The following is a 21,815-nucleotide window of genomic DNA, read 5'->3' on the forward strand; positions in this document are numbered from 1 at the left end:
GTCTCGCATAGTCAGACCTATATCCACACTTTGTTTTAGCCCTGTTCCAGCACTGGAGAGTCAAATATAATATGCAGTCTCAAAGTTTGTAGTAAAACAATCATAACTGTGTAATTTGAATTATGCTGCCTCATCTGTTATCATGATGCTGGTGAATCATGTTCAGCCTCTTTGTACGTTACGTCATTGTTTTGGTTGATGCTCGCGTCCCTATGGAGTGTGTGCGCGTGATCACAAGCAATAGGTAGATGGCTGCAGTTCACTTAATGGCCACATGTGTCATTAATAACAAGGGTTTCTGAATCTTACATACTGCACCTTTAAAGGTTCTTTTGACAAATAAGATGTTATTGTTCTCTAAAAAACATTCTGTGAGTTTCAGAACTAAAAACTTCCTGTTCACTGCAAAAAGAGCATTTATTGAAACCAAGCTGCCAAAATGACTCTTTCTCCACTTCCTCCACATTGTGATGTCACACTGTGGTCGACATTTGCATCTGACCACCACAACACCAACAGCAGCACCAAAACAGAGTGTTTCTGACAGTGGGTTAGAATGAGGGTGGAAAATGATCATGTTTTACAAATATATAACCGTTTTTTGTTTAAAAAACTTTACTAATATTTAGAACGGCCATGATACTTGAACCAAGTAATATAATTTTGCAAAAATGTCATCACAGTCATGTAATTTTCATGAGATCAGTTTGGATTAATTCAAGACAGTTTCAGTTGAAGATCTGCTTTTAAAGCCTGACTGATTGTTATTTAGCAGCTTATCATATGGACCTTTTTAAACTATACTTTTAAACAAATTTTAAATGTGTTCAAAATCATATGAGAACAGGCCCACAGATATTAAAGATTGATAACATGAAAAAACTTTACCCATCATTTTATGGACCTGAGTGCATAAATGTGTGATGGAGAAAAGGAAAGCTGATTGCTGATGACATTGCACTTATTAGCTAATGGCATAGGCATCAGGGTGAAATCAATACAGCCTGGAAGACAAGACACCAGCACTGACAACTTGCAAAACCAACTATTTCCATCTGCATGCAAGTTAAGATTACTGATGTGCACAGACAAGAATTCTTTGACATCTGTCCAAGCTAAGTGACATATGACAGAAGCAAAATACATGAAATTAGCAACTACACAGCAGAAATACAAATCCAGTGCTAATCCATTGAGATAGTAAAATGCAATCATGCATATATTGTTTGCGTTTAGGACACTGCTGTGCCAAACTATTTGGTTTTTCATAGACAATGCATTGCAGAGTCTTTTTAGTTTGCATGAGAGTTAATATTATCTCAGGGATGGGACTGTATGGAGATGGAATTGTTTCATATTAACATACAAATGGAAAGTTTTCAAAAATGGAAAGTTTTAAAAAATAAAGTGAATTCACGAATAAAATAAAATGAGATTTGCAAATAAAAAATATATTTACAAATGTATTTTTTAACTCACAAACACAACTATGTCCAGCATTCCTTTGTGAATCGCGCGCATTTATTTGTGGATAGCTTCCTGTGCATTTGCGGATCGCTACACACATTTGTTGATTTTGAAACAAATCTAGCATCAAGACGTGCACACAAATCTACAAATAGTTGGACTCCACCCATCTTCTACTCAAGCCAATCAGATAATGGCCAGATTGCTCGGACAAATCGTAGCACGTTCACTCTTCAACCAGTCACGCTTCAATTTACTATCAGGGCGGGACCAGAGTCACAGCGCTCTCATGAGCATGGAATCAAGCACATACAGATAAGCTCCTAGGCTGCAAACTTTTAAAGAAACTGACGTCATCAGAGGAATACTGTGACTTAATGTTTGTTTGATTTTCTCTTGGTTATAAACATGTGTAGTGTCTTGTTAAATGTCGACAGCTGAAAATTGCCCATTTGTAGAGTGTCCTGATCATTAGCTTTATAGCTAACCTGGCTGACTGTATGAGTCTGCTATTTTAATTTTAACCAAGTTTCTTGACTGAAATGTGTCGTCAAAACCTATACTCTTAATATTACATGACATATCCAAACAGATACACTACTAGACACTACAAAAGATCAGTAGTACAGATAGTGTCTTTATAAAACATGAATCATATTAGATGATCTTAGGAGCACAAACCATAAATTAATACCCTATATTACACAGTGTACAATATCTGCTATGGCATTAATTTGGATTCACATTATGTTAATGTATATATATATATATATATATATATATATATATATATATATATATATATATATATATATGTATATTTATGTGCATGTATATATATCATTGATGTAATATTTCAAAGGATTTATATTTTTAGAACTTAGTGTTATGACAGACCAGTCCAATGTTACTCACAAGAAATAATTATGTTAATCCTGTAAAACGATGCATATTTCACATATTTACTCAGGAAGTATATGGGCTGTGAGATACAGGAGGACAATATAATAATAATAATAAAAGAGTTGATAATTTAGAACTTGTGCTCTCTTCTCCACATCACAAAAAGATGGTAACAGTTGTGGGACTTTTATGCTACTGGTGGTAAGACATCACAAAGCTCCTTGGCCCGATCTTGTAACATGTTCTTTTCTATACAGTAATGGACTTGTTTATGATGTGTAACTGTTATTTTTTCCAATAATTTGTGCAGAATGCTCTTACCCTGACTTGGAGTATCCATCCCAGACAACTGATACAACACCATGACGTGGCAATGAGGATGTTCATGTATAACAAACTCGAGCAAAATGCAAGCACTCCAGTTGTAATGTTCAATTCCAGTGTTTGTGTGTGTAAATACAATGTACTACTACTCAAATGTAATGTCTTTTGTAGTTACATGCATGACAACCTGTAATTTGTAACTGTAGGGCTTTACTGGTTGTTTAGATCAGTGTTACTATCAGAAATAATTAATAATTATTTCTTTAGTTATTAATTAATATTTAAATTAATTAATTGAATCTAACTCATTAAAACCTCATATGGGGCTCCAGTAAATGTAGTGTGCTACATTCAGGAGCGGGTTTGGTTATTAGCAATTATTAAAGACAATTATTAATTATTAAAATCAATAGAACATTGATGAGAATCAATGTTAGCTTTTCTAATCCTTTAAATCAACAATTATCAAAGATAATCGTTAACTGTTAACATCGATGAAACATTAATTAAAATTAACACTAGCTTATTGATCATTCAAATTCAAAACAAACCAAAACACTTCTCTTTGTAATATAACAAAGTTTATTTATGCAGTAATATCAATTAATAATTAATACAATGCAGTCAATAAACTTCCGACTTACAACTACAAACTAAACAGTGATATGATTAGATGTGTGTACTTCCGGCCAGAGAATATGGCCGCGAATGTGGGCGGAGAGAAACCAGTCAATGGCGTCTACCAGTTACCGCGTGTATCCACTTGTACGATAGCTTAGGGACAAAGCTTTATCACGAAGATATCTACTAGCCAAAAATGTGTCCGAGAATGTTTGTGAGGGATCGCGCGTGCGTGTGTGTGTGTGTGTGTGTGGTTAGTACGAGAGAGAGAGAGAGAGAATAAAGTGACAGCCCCAAAGCCGATTTCGCGATCGTGGGAGAGGAAGCAGCTGTTAGTTTATCACTCAGAGATGCAGTGGACGTAAAACGTCCCGCGGTCTTTGATTCTTTAATGGATAAACTCAGTTTGCCGGTCTCACCCGCGATGGTGGAAATGCACAACAGTCCAATGTGGTTGGACCACAATACAGCAAATCAAATTCGTGATAATTAATACCCTGAGTATTAATAATGAGCGGACATGGTGGTCCGTAAACTGTACAAGCAATAACTTTGGTACACAAGAATAACACACTATAATATTCTATCTCTAACCAGACGTAAACCTCTTACTTGAATCGCATGAGGATGCAGAATGTGTGTTCATCTGTCCTTTAACTGATGACGGGTGATGACGGGAGGCCGTTTCCTCGCTCTGTTGGCGGGCGGTACGGCTGCTGATTCTCGGCGGGCTGGCGGAGAAATTAGCGACGTCAACTTGATTGAAGATGGAAGTGAAATCTTTTATCTCTTCACTTCTGCAGGCAAACGGATGAAGATGCGGATTGCTCGGCAGTCTCCTTTGGATCCGTTAGAGTGTTTGGTGGAACACAGAGTAATCTCAACTCGTCCAGCGAGATGGCGATTGTATGGCCACAGTTTCAAGTTGGACATTACTTCCTTGTGCCATGAGGCTGCACCTGAGAGCAGCGATGAGCTGCGTCTACACACGGCGTGCAAAGTTGCTGGAAGCAAATTCCGGAAGCATTTCAGAGGTATTTCTACTCCTGATGATGTCATGGTTGAGGTGCGTTCTGTCATGTGCCTCATCCAATAGGAGTTGAGAGTTCGATCCTTTAGTGAGCAAGGCTTCATGGGATTTGTAGTCTGTTTTGGACTCCCTTTGTTTGATTTTGGCGCGATTTTTATCATTAAAATGTATGACTTGGTATGTGGGGGCCTGAGTTAGGTTTTACGACTGTGTTAGGCCTGTCTTTGTCTTCTATCTGAATACATAACCAAAAAATCATACCTTTTAGCCAACAGTCTTGCTTTAAAGTGTTAAAAACAGACACTCTTTAAAACCTATTTACCTCAAAATGCCTTGAAAGAACTCAATGACAAAAAATATTTTGTCAAATGAGATGAGTCATCGTTTATACTCATATTCATGTTGTTTCAAACCCAAACAACTGACTTTCTTCTGTGGGAGGAACTGAAAAGGAGATGTCAGGAATAATGATAGGGACTGACAGCCTCACTTTCATTTCAGCCTCATTAGCAGCATCTACATTTTACAATGTATTCTCATATTCCACAGAAGAAAATTCTGTAAATGACAGAATATTCATTTTTAAGTAAATCAACCCAAAGACAATGTTACAGTTTATTTAAATTTCAAGACATGACATTGTAACTTAAAAGAAATCTGACATAATAGAAAAATAAAGAATATCATATTACACATTTTAAAAGGTGTCCTCTATTGGAGCTGGAACCACTGTGTTTTGGAGCAGGTGAGTCAATTGCTCAAAGTTGATGGGTAGTACGCAGGGGAAAAGGGAAAAAGGGAAAAATGTCTATTTCTATTTGTGAATCTCTTTCCATTTGTATGTTAATATGAAACAATTCCATCTCCATAGGACTGCCTCTATATAAGTGATTAAAACTCAGCGTAGCTCTTAATTTAATGGCCTTGTTGCTGAAACAGCATTATAGTCTATAAGTAAGATACAGTACATCAGCCATGGGGTATATTTATAGATGTGTCTAAGTTGTTTTACTTTCTTTAAGGGGAAATTTGGGAGATATTTTGTAACTGTAATTATAACAAACTAATGTACCCGGGCCGGCACAGTCAGTCTCAGGTTCAGTAGGTTATATGTAAAAGTGTGAATCATGAACATAATTGTACAGATTGGCATAGCATAACATTCTCTAAAGAATATTTGAAGTAAATGGCAGTCTTTTTTTTTTAAACTTGAAAGATCTCATCAACTTTGATATTTCTTCATGAATTTTACAATTAAAGGGAAAGTTCACCCAAAAAATTTTATTCTGTCATCATTTATTCACCCTCATGTTGATCCTAACTGGTGTGACTTTTTTTTCTTCTGAGGACGAAAAAACGAGATGTTAAGCAGACTGTTAGGGATTGACAGTCTCAGTCATCATTCATTTTCAGTGTTTGGAAAAAAAGATGCAATGAAAATGAATGGTGACTGAGGCTGTCATTCCACTAAACATCTCCTTTCGTGTTCCACAGAAGAAAGACATACAGGTTTGGAATAACACGAAGGTGAGTAAATGATGACAGAATTTTAAGGTGAACTATCTCTTTAACCGATAATACTCTACATCATTTTTCTGCTGTTTTAATACTACATTAATAAACCATATATCCCACATTCAATAAGAAGTGTCACCATATCATGAAATCTTTCACCTACACATGCTTCTCTGTTGAGGGATAAACAGAATACTCAAAATTATATAAATCTTTGAGAAAAATAAATTACATGGATTGTTCAATGTGGGAGTTTTAATTAATTTAATTAATAAACATATCTAACTTCAACATTTTAGTTCAGGATAGTTTAGTAATAGAGTACTTATTACACAGTCTGCACTATCTATTTTTTTAAATATTAGTAATGTGAAATAGAACAGCTGAGTTCGGAATGGCACGCTACCATACTGCTCTTACTTTTTTCCATTTCTGCCGCATATAGCTATGGTAGAAACAGTAAGAGTAGTATGGTAGTATGCCATTCCAAAACTCAACAATTATGCAACGATAAATGTTTCAAAAACTAGTATGTTACAGTACATTGTTGTCACAAGACCTCATTATGTTGTATGGTTAATTCAGTGAGTGTTTTCCAGTTACCACCTCGGAAATATAAACAGGTATTTTGCATTTTTAATCCAGTTTTGTATATAAACTTAAAGTCTAATCTGGAAGTCTAATCAAAAACTTGCATCAAAGAAGAAGATACAAGGTTGTTAAAAGTGCACACACTCGGTAATGTTTTATGTTGTGCTGGCAGCATCTTGGAATTATAATGACGCTTAAGAGGTGTGGATGCAGCATCATGTAAAATCCATAGTTTTTGGTTACAGATGCCATCACAGAAATTTGCTATTCACAGTCAGCCGTGATTAATTTATTCTGCGAGCAAACGTGTGCAATAATTAACCTGCATATATTTTCTTGTGTTTTTAATTTTGAAACTGAACATATGAAGTTGACTTTTCACTAGTTGTTAAATGTTATATCAGTTGTGGTTTGTGTGGCATTTCAGTACACTTACACCCCAAGCTGTAATTGTATTCAAAAAGTGTGTACCCATTTCCCATATCTTTAAAGGCACACTGCCATCTGTTGGGCTCACAGTACAAAGTACAGTGGGAACAAATGAAGTCAGGAGAGTTCAACTGGCCTTTGGCTGCTTGGGATTCTGTCCTGGTTTCTTGCTCTAAACAATTCTAGATTTGGCCACCTCAGGCATCTCTCTCTTTCTGTCTCTCTCCTGAGCAATGGTTTCTTCTTTGTCCATTCTTCAAACACACATAGTTTTCTTCCTATATATTAGCTAACAATATCCTCATTATATTATGGCAAGTATGCATTATATATTACTTTGTAATAAATCTTTTGCAAAAAGTTTAGTGTTTGTAATAAGTTTTCTTGACTGTTACCAAGGTTGTGGGTTTGATTCACAGGGAACACATGCTCTAATAAAATACACTGATGAGACAAATCATTATGACCATCTGCCTAAAGGCTGTGACACACCAAGCCGACGGTCGGCCATCGGCCAATGTCGGGCCATCATTGAGCATCTGTCGGCCTAGTTTTTGTGCTGTGTTCCGCACCATTGGCACAAGTCGGACCCCTGTTGGCGGCTTTTCAGCCGATTGAGCATGTTGAATCGTGGCGGAGCCCGTCGGTGAGACAGATCAGTCTGATTGGCTGTTCAGCTTTGCAAACCAGGGGCTGGTTGCACCAGCTATATGTACAACTTAGCCTAGTTGTGGTGTAATTGGGCACTAAGCCACAATTTACACACTACTAAATGTTTGAGAGTTGCACCATTAAACTTAGGTAGGACGTAACCCTCTGAATAAACTAAATATTTACGGAAGCCTCCGACCAGGAGTAACGGTTGGAATAAAAAAGCAGACTGATATTTTATGACATCAGTGAGGTTATGTTTTGCGTGACAGGCTTCATTCCTTTTGACATACAGTATGATGTTGACATTTACACTTGTTTACATTTATGAAAGAGAGAAAAAACTTACTTTTAAGTGGCTCTTCAGCATGAAACCATTCTAACGGTGCAGTTTTCAGGGTGCCAGTTAAGTCTTGCCTTAAGAACAGGCGGTGCAACCAAATTAAGCACTGACTTAGTTACAAACTAACTAGTCATTAGTACTAAGCCCTTAGTGTGAACTTCACTTCCCAATTTATGTGAGACCTTACACACAGCTGGTGCAACCCTACCCTGTGCACGAGAAGAAAAATGGAAGTGACAAAAGCAAGCAAACGATGAAGTCAAGAGGGCACACACTCAGAAGGCTCTTCTCATTTTTCATCTTCATCTCATCTGAGCATTACAATACGTGAATATTTTCATAGCGATATGGCCGTCTGGAAAGAAGAATCTGAAGACCAACTGATCAACATGATTCAGGAGAGGCCAACTCTGTACATTACAGAAAAACTTTATGCCAGCCAAGTGGTGAAAGCAGAACTCTGGCATGAGATCGAAAACAAACTTGTTATATCAGGTAAGATTTTCTTTTTGGCCATTGAGCTCTTTAGTAGAAACTGTTCATAATTGTTTGTGTTATTGTTCATTAGTGCACGGTAAATATAATTTGTTTTTTCTTATTTCGGTTATGGAACAGGCAATTGTATTGTTATTATGTGCTAGCATCTTGAATCCGTCCTCTCGCAACAAGAAAACATTGTTTCTTGCTTCTTTCATTTACTTATTGTAAATCGCTTTGGATAAAAACATCTGCTAAATGACAAAAATGTAAATACAAATTTGCAAGAAGCCACTGGTTGTCCAGGTGGGGGTTTCTACCCCTCTATTCACAAGTAGCCTTCCATACGTTAACTTGGTTTCACTCTCCCATTGTCTTCCACAATGTGCCATGAAGTGCATCTTTATAAAGCCATTATAATATCAATTTGTCTACACTGTGAAGGAAGCTTATTCACACCAGGCATTTCACACCTGACCACACCCCAACCAAATAGAGTCCAGCACTCCCCTAGCAGAATCCACCATCTGTGGAGCAGAGTCCACAGCCATCAGAGAGGAGCCTTTACCAAGCACCTCTAGTCAGTCAAGCACTCCAAGGCCTCAGGTGAAGCACAGAAAGGAGTCAACATACTTGATGCGCACCACTGGTAAAACCCTGGAAAGGTTAGCTTCTCAGGAGGACCACAGTGATGCCATCTCTGCCTACTACAAAAATATTGAGCACAGAATGTGGAAGCTGTCCCACATTTACTGCCACATTTCCAGCACGAGGTGGACAACTACATCTTCAAGTATTCAGTGGGCCAGGGCCTGGCATTAGAAACCTCTGACAGATAATTTACACATCTGTAATGTTACATGTGGCAACAAAGGACTAGTTGTAACACATGCATGTAAATGTAAATAATTCCTGCACACTTATATTTTATATTTTTACTACCTATATTTTTTTAACTTTTTAACTTTTTAATATTTAATTTTTTTTATATCTGTGCTTTATAAGAATTTCATTGCCCATTGTACTGCGCATTTGATAATATAACAATATTTTTTATTTGATTTTTTTTAAACTTTATTTATGAGTTTCAGGACAAGATTACAAAGAAGAAAAACAAAGCAAAACAAAAGACAAAATCAACTTAAATAATAATACAAACAGATAAAAAAAGAAAAAAATAAATAAAAGTGTGGCTTAACAAAACAATGAAAGTGCACAGTCTGCATGATAAAAGAAAATGTAACTGAAAATGAATGTTGGAAATGAGATTCAGTCTAGGTCAGACAGTAAAACATGTTCTAAGACATATTGCTTAAAAGGGTCCCAAGCTTTATTAAACTGGTTAGACGAGCCTCTTATAGAGTGTTTAATGTTTTCTAACTTTAAGAAAAAGGGACATCTCGAATCCATTGTGTTGGAGTTGGAGGCCTTTGATCCTTCCACCTCAGCAATATTCATAGTTTGGCTAAGAGCATGATAAAAGCTATACAATCAGATTGTATCTTTGTAAGATTATATGATTCAGAATGATTCCAAAAATAGATATCAGCGGGCAAGGGGAGATCAATCTACCTAAGAAACCAGAGATGGTCTCAAAAATAGTAGCCCAGAAGCTCCTAAGCTTTATACAGGACCAAAACATATGTGCATGAGAGGCTGGGGTAAAGCTACAGCTATCACAAGCAGGATCTATATGCTTAAAGTGCTTGGATAGTTTCAACTTCATCCAGTGTACACAGTGCACAGATTTGCACTGCAGAAGCCCATGTCTTGCGCAGACTGAGGACTTGTGTATTCTGTAAAAGACTGATTCTCAGTCCTCATCCGAAATAACCATATCTAAGTCATCTTCCCACAAAACATTTAAATGAGAAAGGGATGTAGAGAGTGGGGCCAAAATTTTACAGTAGAGTGTCGATATAATGCCTTTCCATCTTGGAGGGTCTTCCAATAAATGATCAAATGGAGAGCAGGGAGGTGGAGCAGGAAACTGAGGAAACATTTTACATACAAAATCATGAATTTGGAGGTAACGTAAAAAATTATTTTTAGGGATATTAAACTGCTTGCACATCTGTTGAAATGAACAGAAAGTCCCCTCATAGTATAAGTCATTAATTACCCTAATGCCATTAGCATGCTAAGATGTAAAAGACTTATCAATTATTGAGGGATTAAAGACATAATTAGAATGAACAGGGGATTTTGGGGACATAGTTTGCCAGCCAAAATGACGTCTCACCTGTTTCCAGATTTTAAGTGTAGATCTTAGTAGGGTTTTTAGTAAATTTGTCGCAGGGAAAGGAAAGAGGAGCATAAACTAAAGCTGCTAGGGAGGAAGGCAAGCATGAGGCAGACTCAATGGCTACCCATGACAGAGCATCAGCCCCGGGATCTTCGTAGAGCCAGTGCAGTACAGGGCGAATATTTGAAGCCCAATAATAAAATTGAAAATTAGGCAAAGACATTCCGCCCAGTGGCTTAGGACGTTGTAGAAGATTTTTACTCATACTAGCAGGTTTATCATTCCATATAAATGAGGTGAGAGCACTATCCAGCCTATGAAAAAATGAGCTGGGAATAAACACTGGGATGCACTGTTAACTTAGGCAGCACATTCATTTTGATACAATTTATTCGACCTGCGACTGATAATGGGAATGAGGTCCAACGCTTTAAATCCTGTTCAGCTTGCTCCAATAAATGGGGGAAGTTTTCAGTAAAAAGTTTAGGAAAAGTATTAGTCGTATACCAAGGTATGTAAATGAGTGGGAAACCTTAAATGGGAAAGAAGAGAAAGAGAACTCCCGGGCAGCATTGTTGATAGGAAACATTTCACTTTTCTGTAAATTCAATTTATAGCTGGAGAGCCTTCCAAACATATCAAACATTTTGAGGACATGGGACAAGGATTTAGATGGGTCAGAAATATATAAAAGCAAGTCGTCCGCATACAAAGAACCTTTATGCTCTCGTCCATCTCTGATTATACCAGCTATTCTTGAGTTTTGGCGCAAGGCAATGGCCAAAGGCTCTATTGCAACTGCAAACAAAAGAGGCGAGAGAGGGAAACCCTGTCTTGTACCTCGATTAACTTGGAAATATGCAGAAGAAATATTGTTGGTACGAACAGAGGCAAGTAGGGCTTTGTATAATAACTTGACCCAAGATATAAAACTCGCTCCAAAACCAAACATCTGAAGAGTGTGGAATAAGTAGTCCCACTCCACCCTGTCAAAAGCCTTTTCTGCAACGAGCGAGATCAAAACCTCAGCCACTGATGAAGACATGGGATGGTAGAGGATGTTAAATAAATGTCTGACATTAAAGAATGAGAATCTGTTTTTAGTAAAGCCAGTTTGGTCAGTGGAATTATACTAGGGAGATCTGTTTCTAATCGTGAAGCAAGAATTTTGGCAAAAATGTTTACATCAACATTTAAAAGAGAAATTGGGTGATATGAGCTATACATTTGGGGATCTTTGTCCTTTTTCAGAATTAAGGAAATTGAAGCTTCTCACAGAGTTTGGGGAAGGCAGGCTAGATCATAAGATTCATTGTACATATTTAGTAAAAGAGGAGGAATTGTCTAGAAAATTGATTTAAAAATTAAACCGGAAAGCCTTCTGGGCCAGGGCTCTTACCACCTTGCATGGCTGAAATGGCATCGTGAACCTCATCTAATGAAATAGGGCTGTACAGGAATTGTACAGCATCAGTACTGATGTGGGGTAATGAAAGATCTTTGAAAAAATTGTGAAAGTCCTCATAATCAGAGGTTTGTTCAGAAGAATATAGTAACCGATAAAATTCCAAAAATGAATTATTGATTTCACAATAAACTGACGATAGAGTATTGTGTACTTTTATAGCTGGGATGATATGGGAAGCAGAGGATTGTCTAAGCTGATGGGCTAAGAGCCTGTTTGCCTTCTCTCCATACTCATAAAAAGCATGCCTTGATTTAATCAGCATCTCCTCAGTGGCAACAGTAGAGAGAGTGTTGAAATCAGTTTTTAGGAGAAGACATTCTTTAAGTATGCTGGGTGAAGGATTATTTACATATTGATTTTCTAACTGATAGATACGATCTGTCAGATCTGCCATAGATCTCCTCTGTTTGTTCTTTTCAAATGACATATAAGATATAATTTGTCCTCTAATGTAGGCTTTGAATGTTTCCCGGAGGGTGCTATGTGTTATATCTGGGGTAGCATTCACGCTGATAAAAAAGTCTATTTGAGAAGAAATAGTCTGGACAAAGTCTTCAATAGTTAGCAGGCAAACATTCAGCCTCCAGAGTGGGTGTTGTGTGTACCTACACTCAAACCTCAGGCCTAAAGTAAGAGGACAATGATCTGAAATAACAATTCCATTATAAATACAATGTTGAACCAAAGGTAAGAGCTTGTTGTCGATTAAAAAGTAATCAATGCGGGAAAAAAACTGATGAACATGGGAAAAGAAGGAATAACCATGTGTAAATGGGTTAAAAAATCACCAAACATCTGTAACAGTGTAATAATTAAGAAAATAATTTATTATTTTTGCTGACTTCGAGAGGGTTGTTCCTCTTTGAGAAGCTCTGTCAAGTTGGGGATTTAGGCAAAGATTGAAATTTCCCCTGATAATCAAATAACTAGAATGTAAATTTGGTAAGACAGAAAGGAACTTAATAAAAAATGTATCGTCATCAAAATTAGGTGCATAGATATTAGCCAATACCACAGGGGTATTAAACAGCAGCCCAGATACTATGATATATCTACCATTACGGTCAGCCAGCACATCTGAGGGATTAAAAGAAATATCTTTATGAATAAGGATAGCAACTCCCCTTGCTCTACTAGAAAATAATGAGTAAAAAGATTGTGAGACCCATCTTCTGCGTAATTTAGTGTGATCAGAGACATTGAGATGTATTTCATACAAAAAGACAACTTTAGCGTAAACTAAGTGCATCATCAGGTGAACAGACATAAATTAAGTACACAGACCACAGCATAGGTGTCTATCCAGTTGTCTGTCTATCCACTTAGGTAGAATATGGGTAGACTACAGTCTAATGCATGGTGCAAAATTAACAAACAGTGGTTTTTAGAGAAGAAAAGAGTGAAAAATAAAAAATAACACACTGGTCATGACAAAGTGTGATCATTCCAGATCATCACAGAGATAAAGTATCTTGCAAAATTGCATGGTAGACAATGTCCTCAAAAGATGGCAAATAGCCTTCAGCGCCAGAATCTAGAACATTTAAAGAGTTCCCAGCTACTCCGGTAAGTTTTCTGCTCTGCTCGAGTCAATTGTCTGAGAGTTTTTTACATATTCCATCGCTTTCTGAGGATCTGTGAAAAGCTGCTCTGTGTGACCTGACAGAGTATTCCGAAATCTGGCAGGATGACGAAAGCCGAATCGAGCTCCTTCAACATTCCGTAGATATTTGCGCACCTCACGAACACCGCTCTTTTTTGGCCTCATTAGCTGTAAGATCAGGGAAGATAAAGACAGGTTTTCTCTTGTAGGTCAGCCTTCTGTTTTGACGTGCCCTTTGGAGAATCTGTTCACGAATGTGGTAGAAATGGACCCTAATATTGAAGGGCCTGGGTGGTTGACCAGGTTTGGGCTTTGGCTGGAGTGACCTATGATCTCGATCGAGCAACGGCTCTCTTCCAAGTTCAACAGGTCGCGGAGAAAGTTGGAAACAAATTCCATCGGACGGTTGCCTTCTTCTCCCTCGCCGATTCCGATCAGCCTGATGTTATTTCTCCTTGATCTGCTTTTGAGATCCTCGCACTTTAAAGACAGAGCACTAACCTCGGTCTGCAGTTTGGCCACGGTAGTTTCAAGGCGCGCGAGAGTGTCACTCGCGGCCGTCGCCGAGTCCTCAACGGCTCTCAGCCGCTCCTCCTGTGAACTAAGCAATTGCTGTATTGTGGCAACAGCCGAAGTCAACTCTTCTTTAACACCGTTTATGTCTGATTGTAGACCACTAATCGCACTTTCAATCTTAACACAAATATCATTTTTCATGGATTCGAGCGATTGTTTGAACATTTCAGCTGTGAGTGAATCCTCCTCATGAGTACCTCTCGAATCAGCCGAACTAGCCGTGTTAGCCCGCGTCTCTTTGCTGCCTCGTTTGCTGCCATAATACACACAATATCCACTAACTTTGTGCCAGTGTGTGTTCATAAATCATACCACAGTGAAAAAATAAACAAAATAAGCTTCTAGGTCTGATTTTTATTTAGTTGAAATTTCACCTGTGAGGAGCTCACTAAAAACGCGTCCACATCGCGTTCGCACAATAGCGCCCCCTGATAATAAAACACTTTGACTTTTGGTAAAGGGTACTTGCACTCGCACTTCTTTGTCAAGAGTGAACACAAAATAGTATAATGCAAAATACTAAACATTATTTTGCAATTTCAGACTACAGCTATAGAACTGAAACCAAGGCCAACTTCTGGAAACCAACAAGTTTGTCAGTATTTTACACATTTCCTGTATTTTGCATACATATACACACCCTATATTTTGCACCACTGAGAAGTTACCGCACCGATGTCAGAATTAAAGTAACGGCATAGTTCATCCCTGAGCTGCTTGGCTCATGTTATAGCATTAGTTGTGTGTGGCAGGGTGGCCTGCTGTAGGTCAGGGTCTTGTCACCTGGGACAGTGTCATGATCCGGTCCTTCCTGGTCGATTCCCAAAATGTATGGCAGTGTCTTGAATGTTAATGGTGGTTAGAAAGACTCGAAAATGGTTCGCTGGGTTGCCAAAAGCTTTTTCTACCACCCTCCAAGCTCGCGACAGCCTGTAATTGAAGATGCGTTGCTCTACAGATAGCCTGCGGTTTGGATGTGGCTTCATGAGGTACTCCTTCAAGGGAAATGCCTCTTCTGCCACAATGCAATAAAGAGCCAGCCGGTCAGAAGCAGGATGTGCTGCAGGGTTAGGGATGTTGGATGTTCTATTCTCCAGGGCATCCTGCAGTGAGCATCCACCAAACACTCCGCCATCTGAAATCCACCCATTGCAACCAACATCTACGTAGAGGAATTTGTAACTACTGTCGACCAGTGCCATTAGAACTATGGAAAATGTATGCTTGTAGCTGTAGAATGTTGATCCAGTTCCTGATGGGGGGGCGAATGTTGAAGTGTTACTCATCCAGAGCACCCAAGCAGTTTGGGAAGTTCCACTGAGCCTGGAATCCATTGGCTACTTGCTGCCACTCTTCCACTGTGTCCGGGCACTGAAAAACAAGAAAATAAAATTTAAAACACATGAAGGCTAGTTTCATATGTCAGCTAATTTCGTATGTCAGACCCTTGATAACTTGTAGTCATGTGGCCATATGTCGCTGTCCAAATGCCTACAAACCGCACTATAAACTTCAAAGTATCAAAAAAAGAAAACAGATATAACACACATACCTTCAGGTATTTCTCTTATAAAACCAAATTTTCCAAAGTCAAATCAAACACTTTTCAGGCATTTTCAAGATGCATTTTCAAACACCTTACAGCTGTGGTAAATTACATATATATATATATATATATATATATATATATATATATATATATATATATATATATATACATACAATAGATACAGTATGCTGATTATTGCACTTCTTCATTACATTAAATTAGATGTTATTGTGCTATTAACAACCAAAATGATGTTTTGTAAGTTTTGTCTGTTTGCAAGTAGACTTGGCATCCTATATAACCTACATTTCAAGCAAGTTCAAGCACTTAATTCAAAATAAGCGTTAAAAAGCATAATATTTACAACTGAAAAGGTGTTGTAATGTTAAAAATAGCAAAACATTTAGCTTGCCTACCTGTTGCCAAGAAGCGTAGTATAATCATCAGACGGAGATACAATCCTGGTAGTTATTGTTTTGCCTCTGGATGATTGGACAAATAAGTTCCTTCTGCATGTGGAACTGAACAGGAAAAAGCTGTAAAAAAGCTAACAATCTGAGGTTTTAGTTATCTCCAGCTCTCGGCACAGGTTCGGGAAAGCCCCTTGAGCTTGTCGCTGGAGTGTCCACGATTTCTCGCACTTAGTGCGGTTTCTCCCTATTTTTCACTTCTACTGCTTCCTTTCTTCTTTCACAAGCAAAAGACCAAGGGCTGACAATGCCAGTGCCATTTGCAACTTATCAGAAATATTCGATGAAGCTATATTACGAATCCGTCTGTGGTGAGCGAGATTGGTGTGAAAATGGTAAGCAAGCGCTGCTTAGTTTACAGTTTGTATATGGCCGGAACCAGGATTTCTCAGCAGAACATGGCCCAGAGCATCACACTCCCTCTATTGGCTTGTCATCTTTCCACAGTGCATCCTGGTACCATCACTTCCCCAGGTAAACGGTGCACACATACATGGTCGTCCACGTGATGTAAAAGAAAAAGGGACTCACTGGACCAGGCAACCTTCTTCCACTGCTCCAAGGTCCAGTTACTACTCTCGTGTGCCCATTTTAGGTGCTTAAACTGACCGGTCTGCGGCTATGCAGCCCCATATGCAGCAGAGCGTGATGCACTGTGTGTTGTGACACATTCCTCCCATACATTTTCTATGACTTGTGCCACAGTAGACCTTCTGTCGGTTCGGACCATATAGGATAGCCTTTGTTGCCCTCGTACATCGATGAGGCTTGGGTGCACAACACCCTGTCGCCGGTTTGTGGTTTGTCTCACCTCGGACCTCTGTCGGTAGGTAATCACCACTGCTGACTGGGAGCATCCTATAAGCCTTGCTGTTTCAGAGATGCTCTGACCCAGTCGTCTGGCCATAACAATTTGGCCCTTATCAAAGTCGCTCAGGTCTTTACTCCTGCCCATTTCTCCTGCATTCAACACGTTGACTACAAGAACGGATTGTTCGCTTACCATCTAATATACCCAGGCCTTGACATGTGGCCTTGTTATTCGCTTCACCTGTGAGTGGTCATGTTTTGGCTCATCAGTGTATGTACCTTGAATGTACAAGAAGTCATTTCGGATAAGTGATAAGCATCTGCTAAAACCATAAATGTAAATGCAAACCTTTAAAGTCTTAAAGTGATGTCCAATAATCTTTAATATCAAGAGAACTTGAACTTCTATGTTCAATGCTAATTGTTTATTAAAATAAGTCCATTTCCTGGCAGTGTACGATCAATGTTACAGCATTTAAATGGAAAATTATTTTGCTAATTTAATATATTGGTTTCAGCGGATTAAGGCAAATCAGAAATGTACAGCTTTGTTATAATCCTCCAAATTCCCTGACGGAGGGAGGCCTTCCCAAATGCTTGGCTCACAACAAAAGCATTTATTACTTATAATACTTTTCTTTAGAGGTTTAAGTAATAATAGCATTTAAAAAGTTTAAAGCAATTGCCAGTCTCCATTCTTAGGCAAAGGCTGCACAAAGAATTTAAGAAATACTTATATGTGTTGATAATGCAGTGTGTTTAGATAAAGTTTTGATACAAGGCAGTCCCAGAGTCCCAGATTGTTGATTTCAAGTGGAGGAGCAGCATCACATTATTGCAACTGATTCAGCATTATGGTATTTCTTTTTTTGTTTGTCACAGAGGGAGCCTCTAAAAAAGGAAAAAGCTTTAAATATTTAGAATACAAGTTTGTAAGAAATTTAATTTAGCCTCTGTCTTTTTAAAATGCACACAAAACGGATTGCAGTAATTACACTGGATCAAGCAAATAAAATTGAGGAGTAAATAGTCGTGTTTTAATACGGGCTAATGGGTTGACTGAATATAGAAACATATTCTACATGAGATGACACTAAAGGCTGAGAAAAATGCTGAGCGGATAGAGGGATTAAAGAGAACTGGGATCTCAGCCCTGCAGATGTAGACAGAAACACATTACATTACTCACTGTCTGTATACACAAGGGTTCTCTGTCAATTATTTACACTGGATGTTGCAGCACAGACACACACTGTCCCCTTTCGCAGTGCTTGAGCAGACTGCATCTGACACAAGTAACACAGTAAAGACGATACAAACCCGGCTTATAACAGCTACGACTCAAACATCTCAGTCTTTAGAAAGATAATTAACTAAAACAACACAGTACGAGTGAGAAAAGTAGAAAACCAAGAGCAGCCAGGAGGAGGATCAGTGAAGGATGATGAAAGCAAAGATAGAGAGAGAAAATAGTGAGAAAGTGATGTTGTAAGAAAAGGAAAATATGACATTAAGTTGAGTACCTAGTGAGGCAGTACAGTAACTTAACTGGTAAAAAAAGAGACTTATGCTTCAGGCCCTGTGTTAGATAGATAGTATATAGTATAGTTTGTACATCATAATCTCCTCTCCTCTCTAATTTTCTCCATTCACTCCTCCATCTGGACCATAGCATACAGGTATCATAACATTTTCATAGTTTTTCAGATCCGTACTTGAGCCCTGAGGCGCCGCACTGGCGATGATCCATTTGACCAGACAGCATTTCATGAGGGATTTGCGGGAGATGCTTGGCTTCTGCCACTTTCCACCGCTCTCCTTCTGCCCACTGGGGTCCCCGTCACGCCCGTTAGCATCAGCCAGCAGACCTCCATCTACACCCTTCTGTCCATCTGCCTGGAGCAGAGAGACAATGAGAAAACACATTACAGGAGCACAGATCTTAAAAGCAAGTCAAAGAGGTTGAGCACAGAGGAAAGCAATAGAAAGATGATCTTTTAGACTATAAACTTCAAAATTCAGCTGTATGGTCAGGTTGCTTGCTTGGTAGGGAGACACTTGTGTACCATTTTTATTTTACCACAGGCATTGTAAGATGGCACCATTACATTAAAATTGCAGTTAAAGCAAAAACAGGCAGTTGCAGCAACTAGCAACATACCTACTACTAATTCAATGTAGGTTCAGACCACACAAAACGTGTAACGCTTCCAAAAACAGTATAAATGTAGTATTCACCCACAAGCAACACATACAGTATATGACAAATGTGTCAAAGTTGTGTGAGGTGAGACACACATTATAAAAGAGATGCTGCGAAGAAAATGTGTGAAAAAGTTTAAAGTCAGAGTGAGAAAAGTATCTAAGACTTAGTAGCTGAATTCAGTACATGAAAAAGAGAGAATAAAAAAAGTAAAAAATATATTTCCTCAAGGAAATGTACTTGTCCTCACATCCTCATTGAAATACACATCCAGTATCTATTAGAGTTTGCTTGTGTGTGCATCCTAAAATAAGCTATTATTCATCTTGAATGGCGCAAGGCATCGTGGGAGGGCCCACACTTTTTTCTTATTTTATTTTTGAATATAAAAAGACAGCTTTGCTCTGAACATTCAGAACATCACTAAATAATTCAAACTCCCTAAAAACAGCATTAATAAAATATCAGAGGCCAGCATCTTGGGGACATAGTTTTTGAGGTCTAACATGTGTCAAAGGCAAAGATTGCCATGAGAGAGAGTCTTATAACTCATGAAAAAAAGCAAGAACTACACAGATCATGAAAAACTTCAATATTCCTTATCTCTCCTTCAAACACAAACAGTTTAAGCACTTAAAGGAGATAGTTTGCCCAAAAATACAAATTCTGTAAACATTTATTCACCCTCATGTTTTTCTGAACCCTTATGAATTTCTTTCTACCATGGAAGACGGTTTGGAACAACATGAGGGTGAATAAATGATGAGAGAATTTTCATTTTTAGGTGAACTATCATTTTAAGAATTGTAAAATTATTAAGAGCATGAAACTTATTTGCTTGGCTACACATGCTCTGACAGACAAAGGGAAATATTACATAACCACATCAGGAGCAAATTAATCACAAAGGGCAAGGCTCTATTGCATCTTTCCTGACTACTGGTCTTTGTGTGTTTTACTGTGATTTGGTTGGTAATAGGGATGGGCATGAGTACTCGAGTACTTGGGTACTCAGCATAGCAGCAATGATCGATCATGAAAACGATGATTGATGGTGATCATACATGATGTGACTTTTCACTTAATTTGAAATTCAGTGACAATTACCTGACAACTAAACACAAATGTGTCAAAGAGGGAGCTTATTTTTAATTTTGAGATTGATTACGCTGTGATTTTGAGGGGTACATTGATTGTCAGAGATGTCTCATAGCAAACAAACTGATATACGACGCTACAATGCTATCGTTACAATAATCAAAAGAGTGTAATTAACCGTGTTTTGAACACCTGTCTCTGCAAAACATTTGTTAAACACGTTTTATTATCATTTCATTTAAGAACTTTGATTCGTTAATGGATATTATTTAATAAAAGTGAATGTTTGTCACTGACTGTAAACCTCCCTGCCCTGGGTGCCGACATGTTCATGTGAAGTAACACACACCTGCTTCTCGACGAAATGGGAGTTGAAGATTTCCGCACGAGTTTCCAAGTTAGAAGTCCAACATAAAGTGTCATTCCGTTTCACTTTCCCCAGTTGAAAGGTGGAAATTCTGACTCTGCGAGTTGAATGGAACTCTTCATGAATCATCACAGAAACAACAATACGGAGCATCACGGTTTTCCCCACAGGGGAGAACACTTGGGGAGACACACACACACACACCAGGCATGTGGCAGTGGACTTAATGCATAGACGAGTGTTTCAAACAGCTAGACAGAGGAAAGCAATAGAAAGATTATCTTTTAGACTATAAACTTCAAAATTCAGCTGTATGGTCAGGTTGCTTGCTTGGTAGGGAGACACTTGTGTACCATTTCTATTTTACCACAGGCATTGTAAGATGGCACCATTACATTAAAATTGCAGTTAAAGCAAAAACAGGCAGTTGCAGCAACTAGCAACATACCTACTACTAATTCAATGTAGGTTCAGACCACACAAAATGTGTAACACTCCAAAAACATAGTATAAACGTAGTATTGTGTAGTATTCACCCACAAGCAACACATACAGTACATGACAAATGTGTCAAAGTTGTGTGAGGTGAAACACACATTATAAAAGAGATGCTGAGAAGAAAATGTGTGAAAAAGTTTAAAGTCAGAGTGAGAAAAGTATCTAAGACTTAGTAGCTGAATACAGTACATGAAAAAGAGAGAATAAAAAAAGTAAAAAATATATTTCCTCAAGGAAATGTACTTGTCCTCACATCCTCATTGAAATACACATCCAATATCTATTAGAGTTTGCTTGTGTGTGCATCCTAAAATAAGCTATTATTCATCTTGAACGGCGCAAGGCATCGTGGGAGGGCCCACACTTTTTTTATTTTCATTTTGAATATAAAAGACAGTTAGCTTTGCTCTGAACATTCAGAACATCACTAAATAATGGGAAATGGGAGTTGAAGATTTCCGCATGAGTTTCCAAGTTAGAAGTCCAACATAAAGTTTCATTCCATTTCACTTTCCCCAGTTGAAAGGTGGAAATGCTGACTCTGCGAGTTGAATGGAACGCTTCATGAATCATCACA

General features: G+C 38.2%; 1 protein-coding gene across 4 annotated transcripts in view; it reads right to left on the reverse strand.

Moving 5' to 3' along the window:
* The window catches only part of kcnip3b (Kv channel interacting protein 3b, calsenilin), a 52,410-nt gene that overhangs the window by 19,511 nt on the left and 11,084 nt on the right, over positions 1-21,815 (reverse strand). For 2 of the 4 annotated variants that reach the window (XM_051685383.1, XM_051685381.1), the window contains exon 2: positions 18,788-18,968. Coding sequence is in view for 1 of the 4 variants with exons in the window: in XM_051685384.1 (XP_051541344.1) it covers positions 18,788-18,998 (211 nt within the window). In the remaining 3 variants the exon portion in view is untranslated. Of the gene's footprint in view, positions 1-7,880; positions 8,038-18,787; positions 20,412-21,815 lie in introns of those variants that run through there. The other 2 variants (XM_051685384.1, XM_051685382.1) reach the window with 2 other exon arrangements.

This window comes from Myxocyprinus asiaticus, chromosome 43 (assembly GCF_019703515.2).
Source record: "Myxocyprinus asiaticus isolate MX2 ecotype Aquarium Trade chromosome 43, UBuf_Myxa_2, whole genome shotgun sequence".
In the NCBI taxonomy this organism is placed as follows: domain Eukaryota; kingdom Metazoa; phylum Chordata; class Actinopteri; order Cypriniformes; family Catostomidae; genus Myxocyprinus; species Myxocyprinus asiaticus.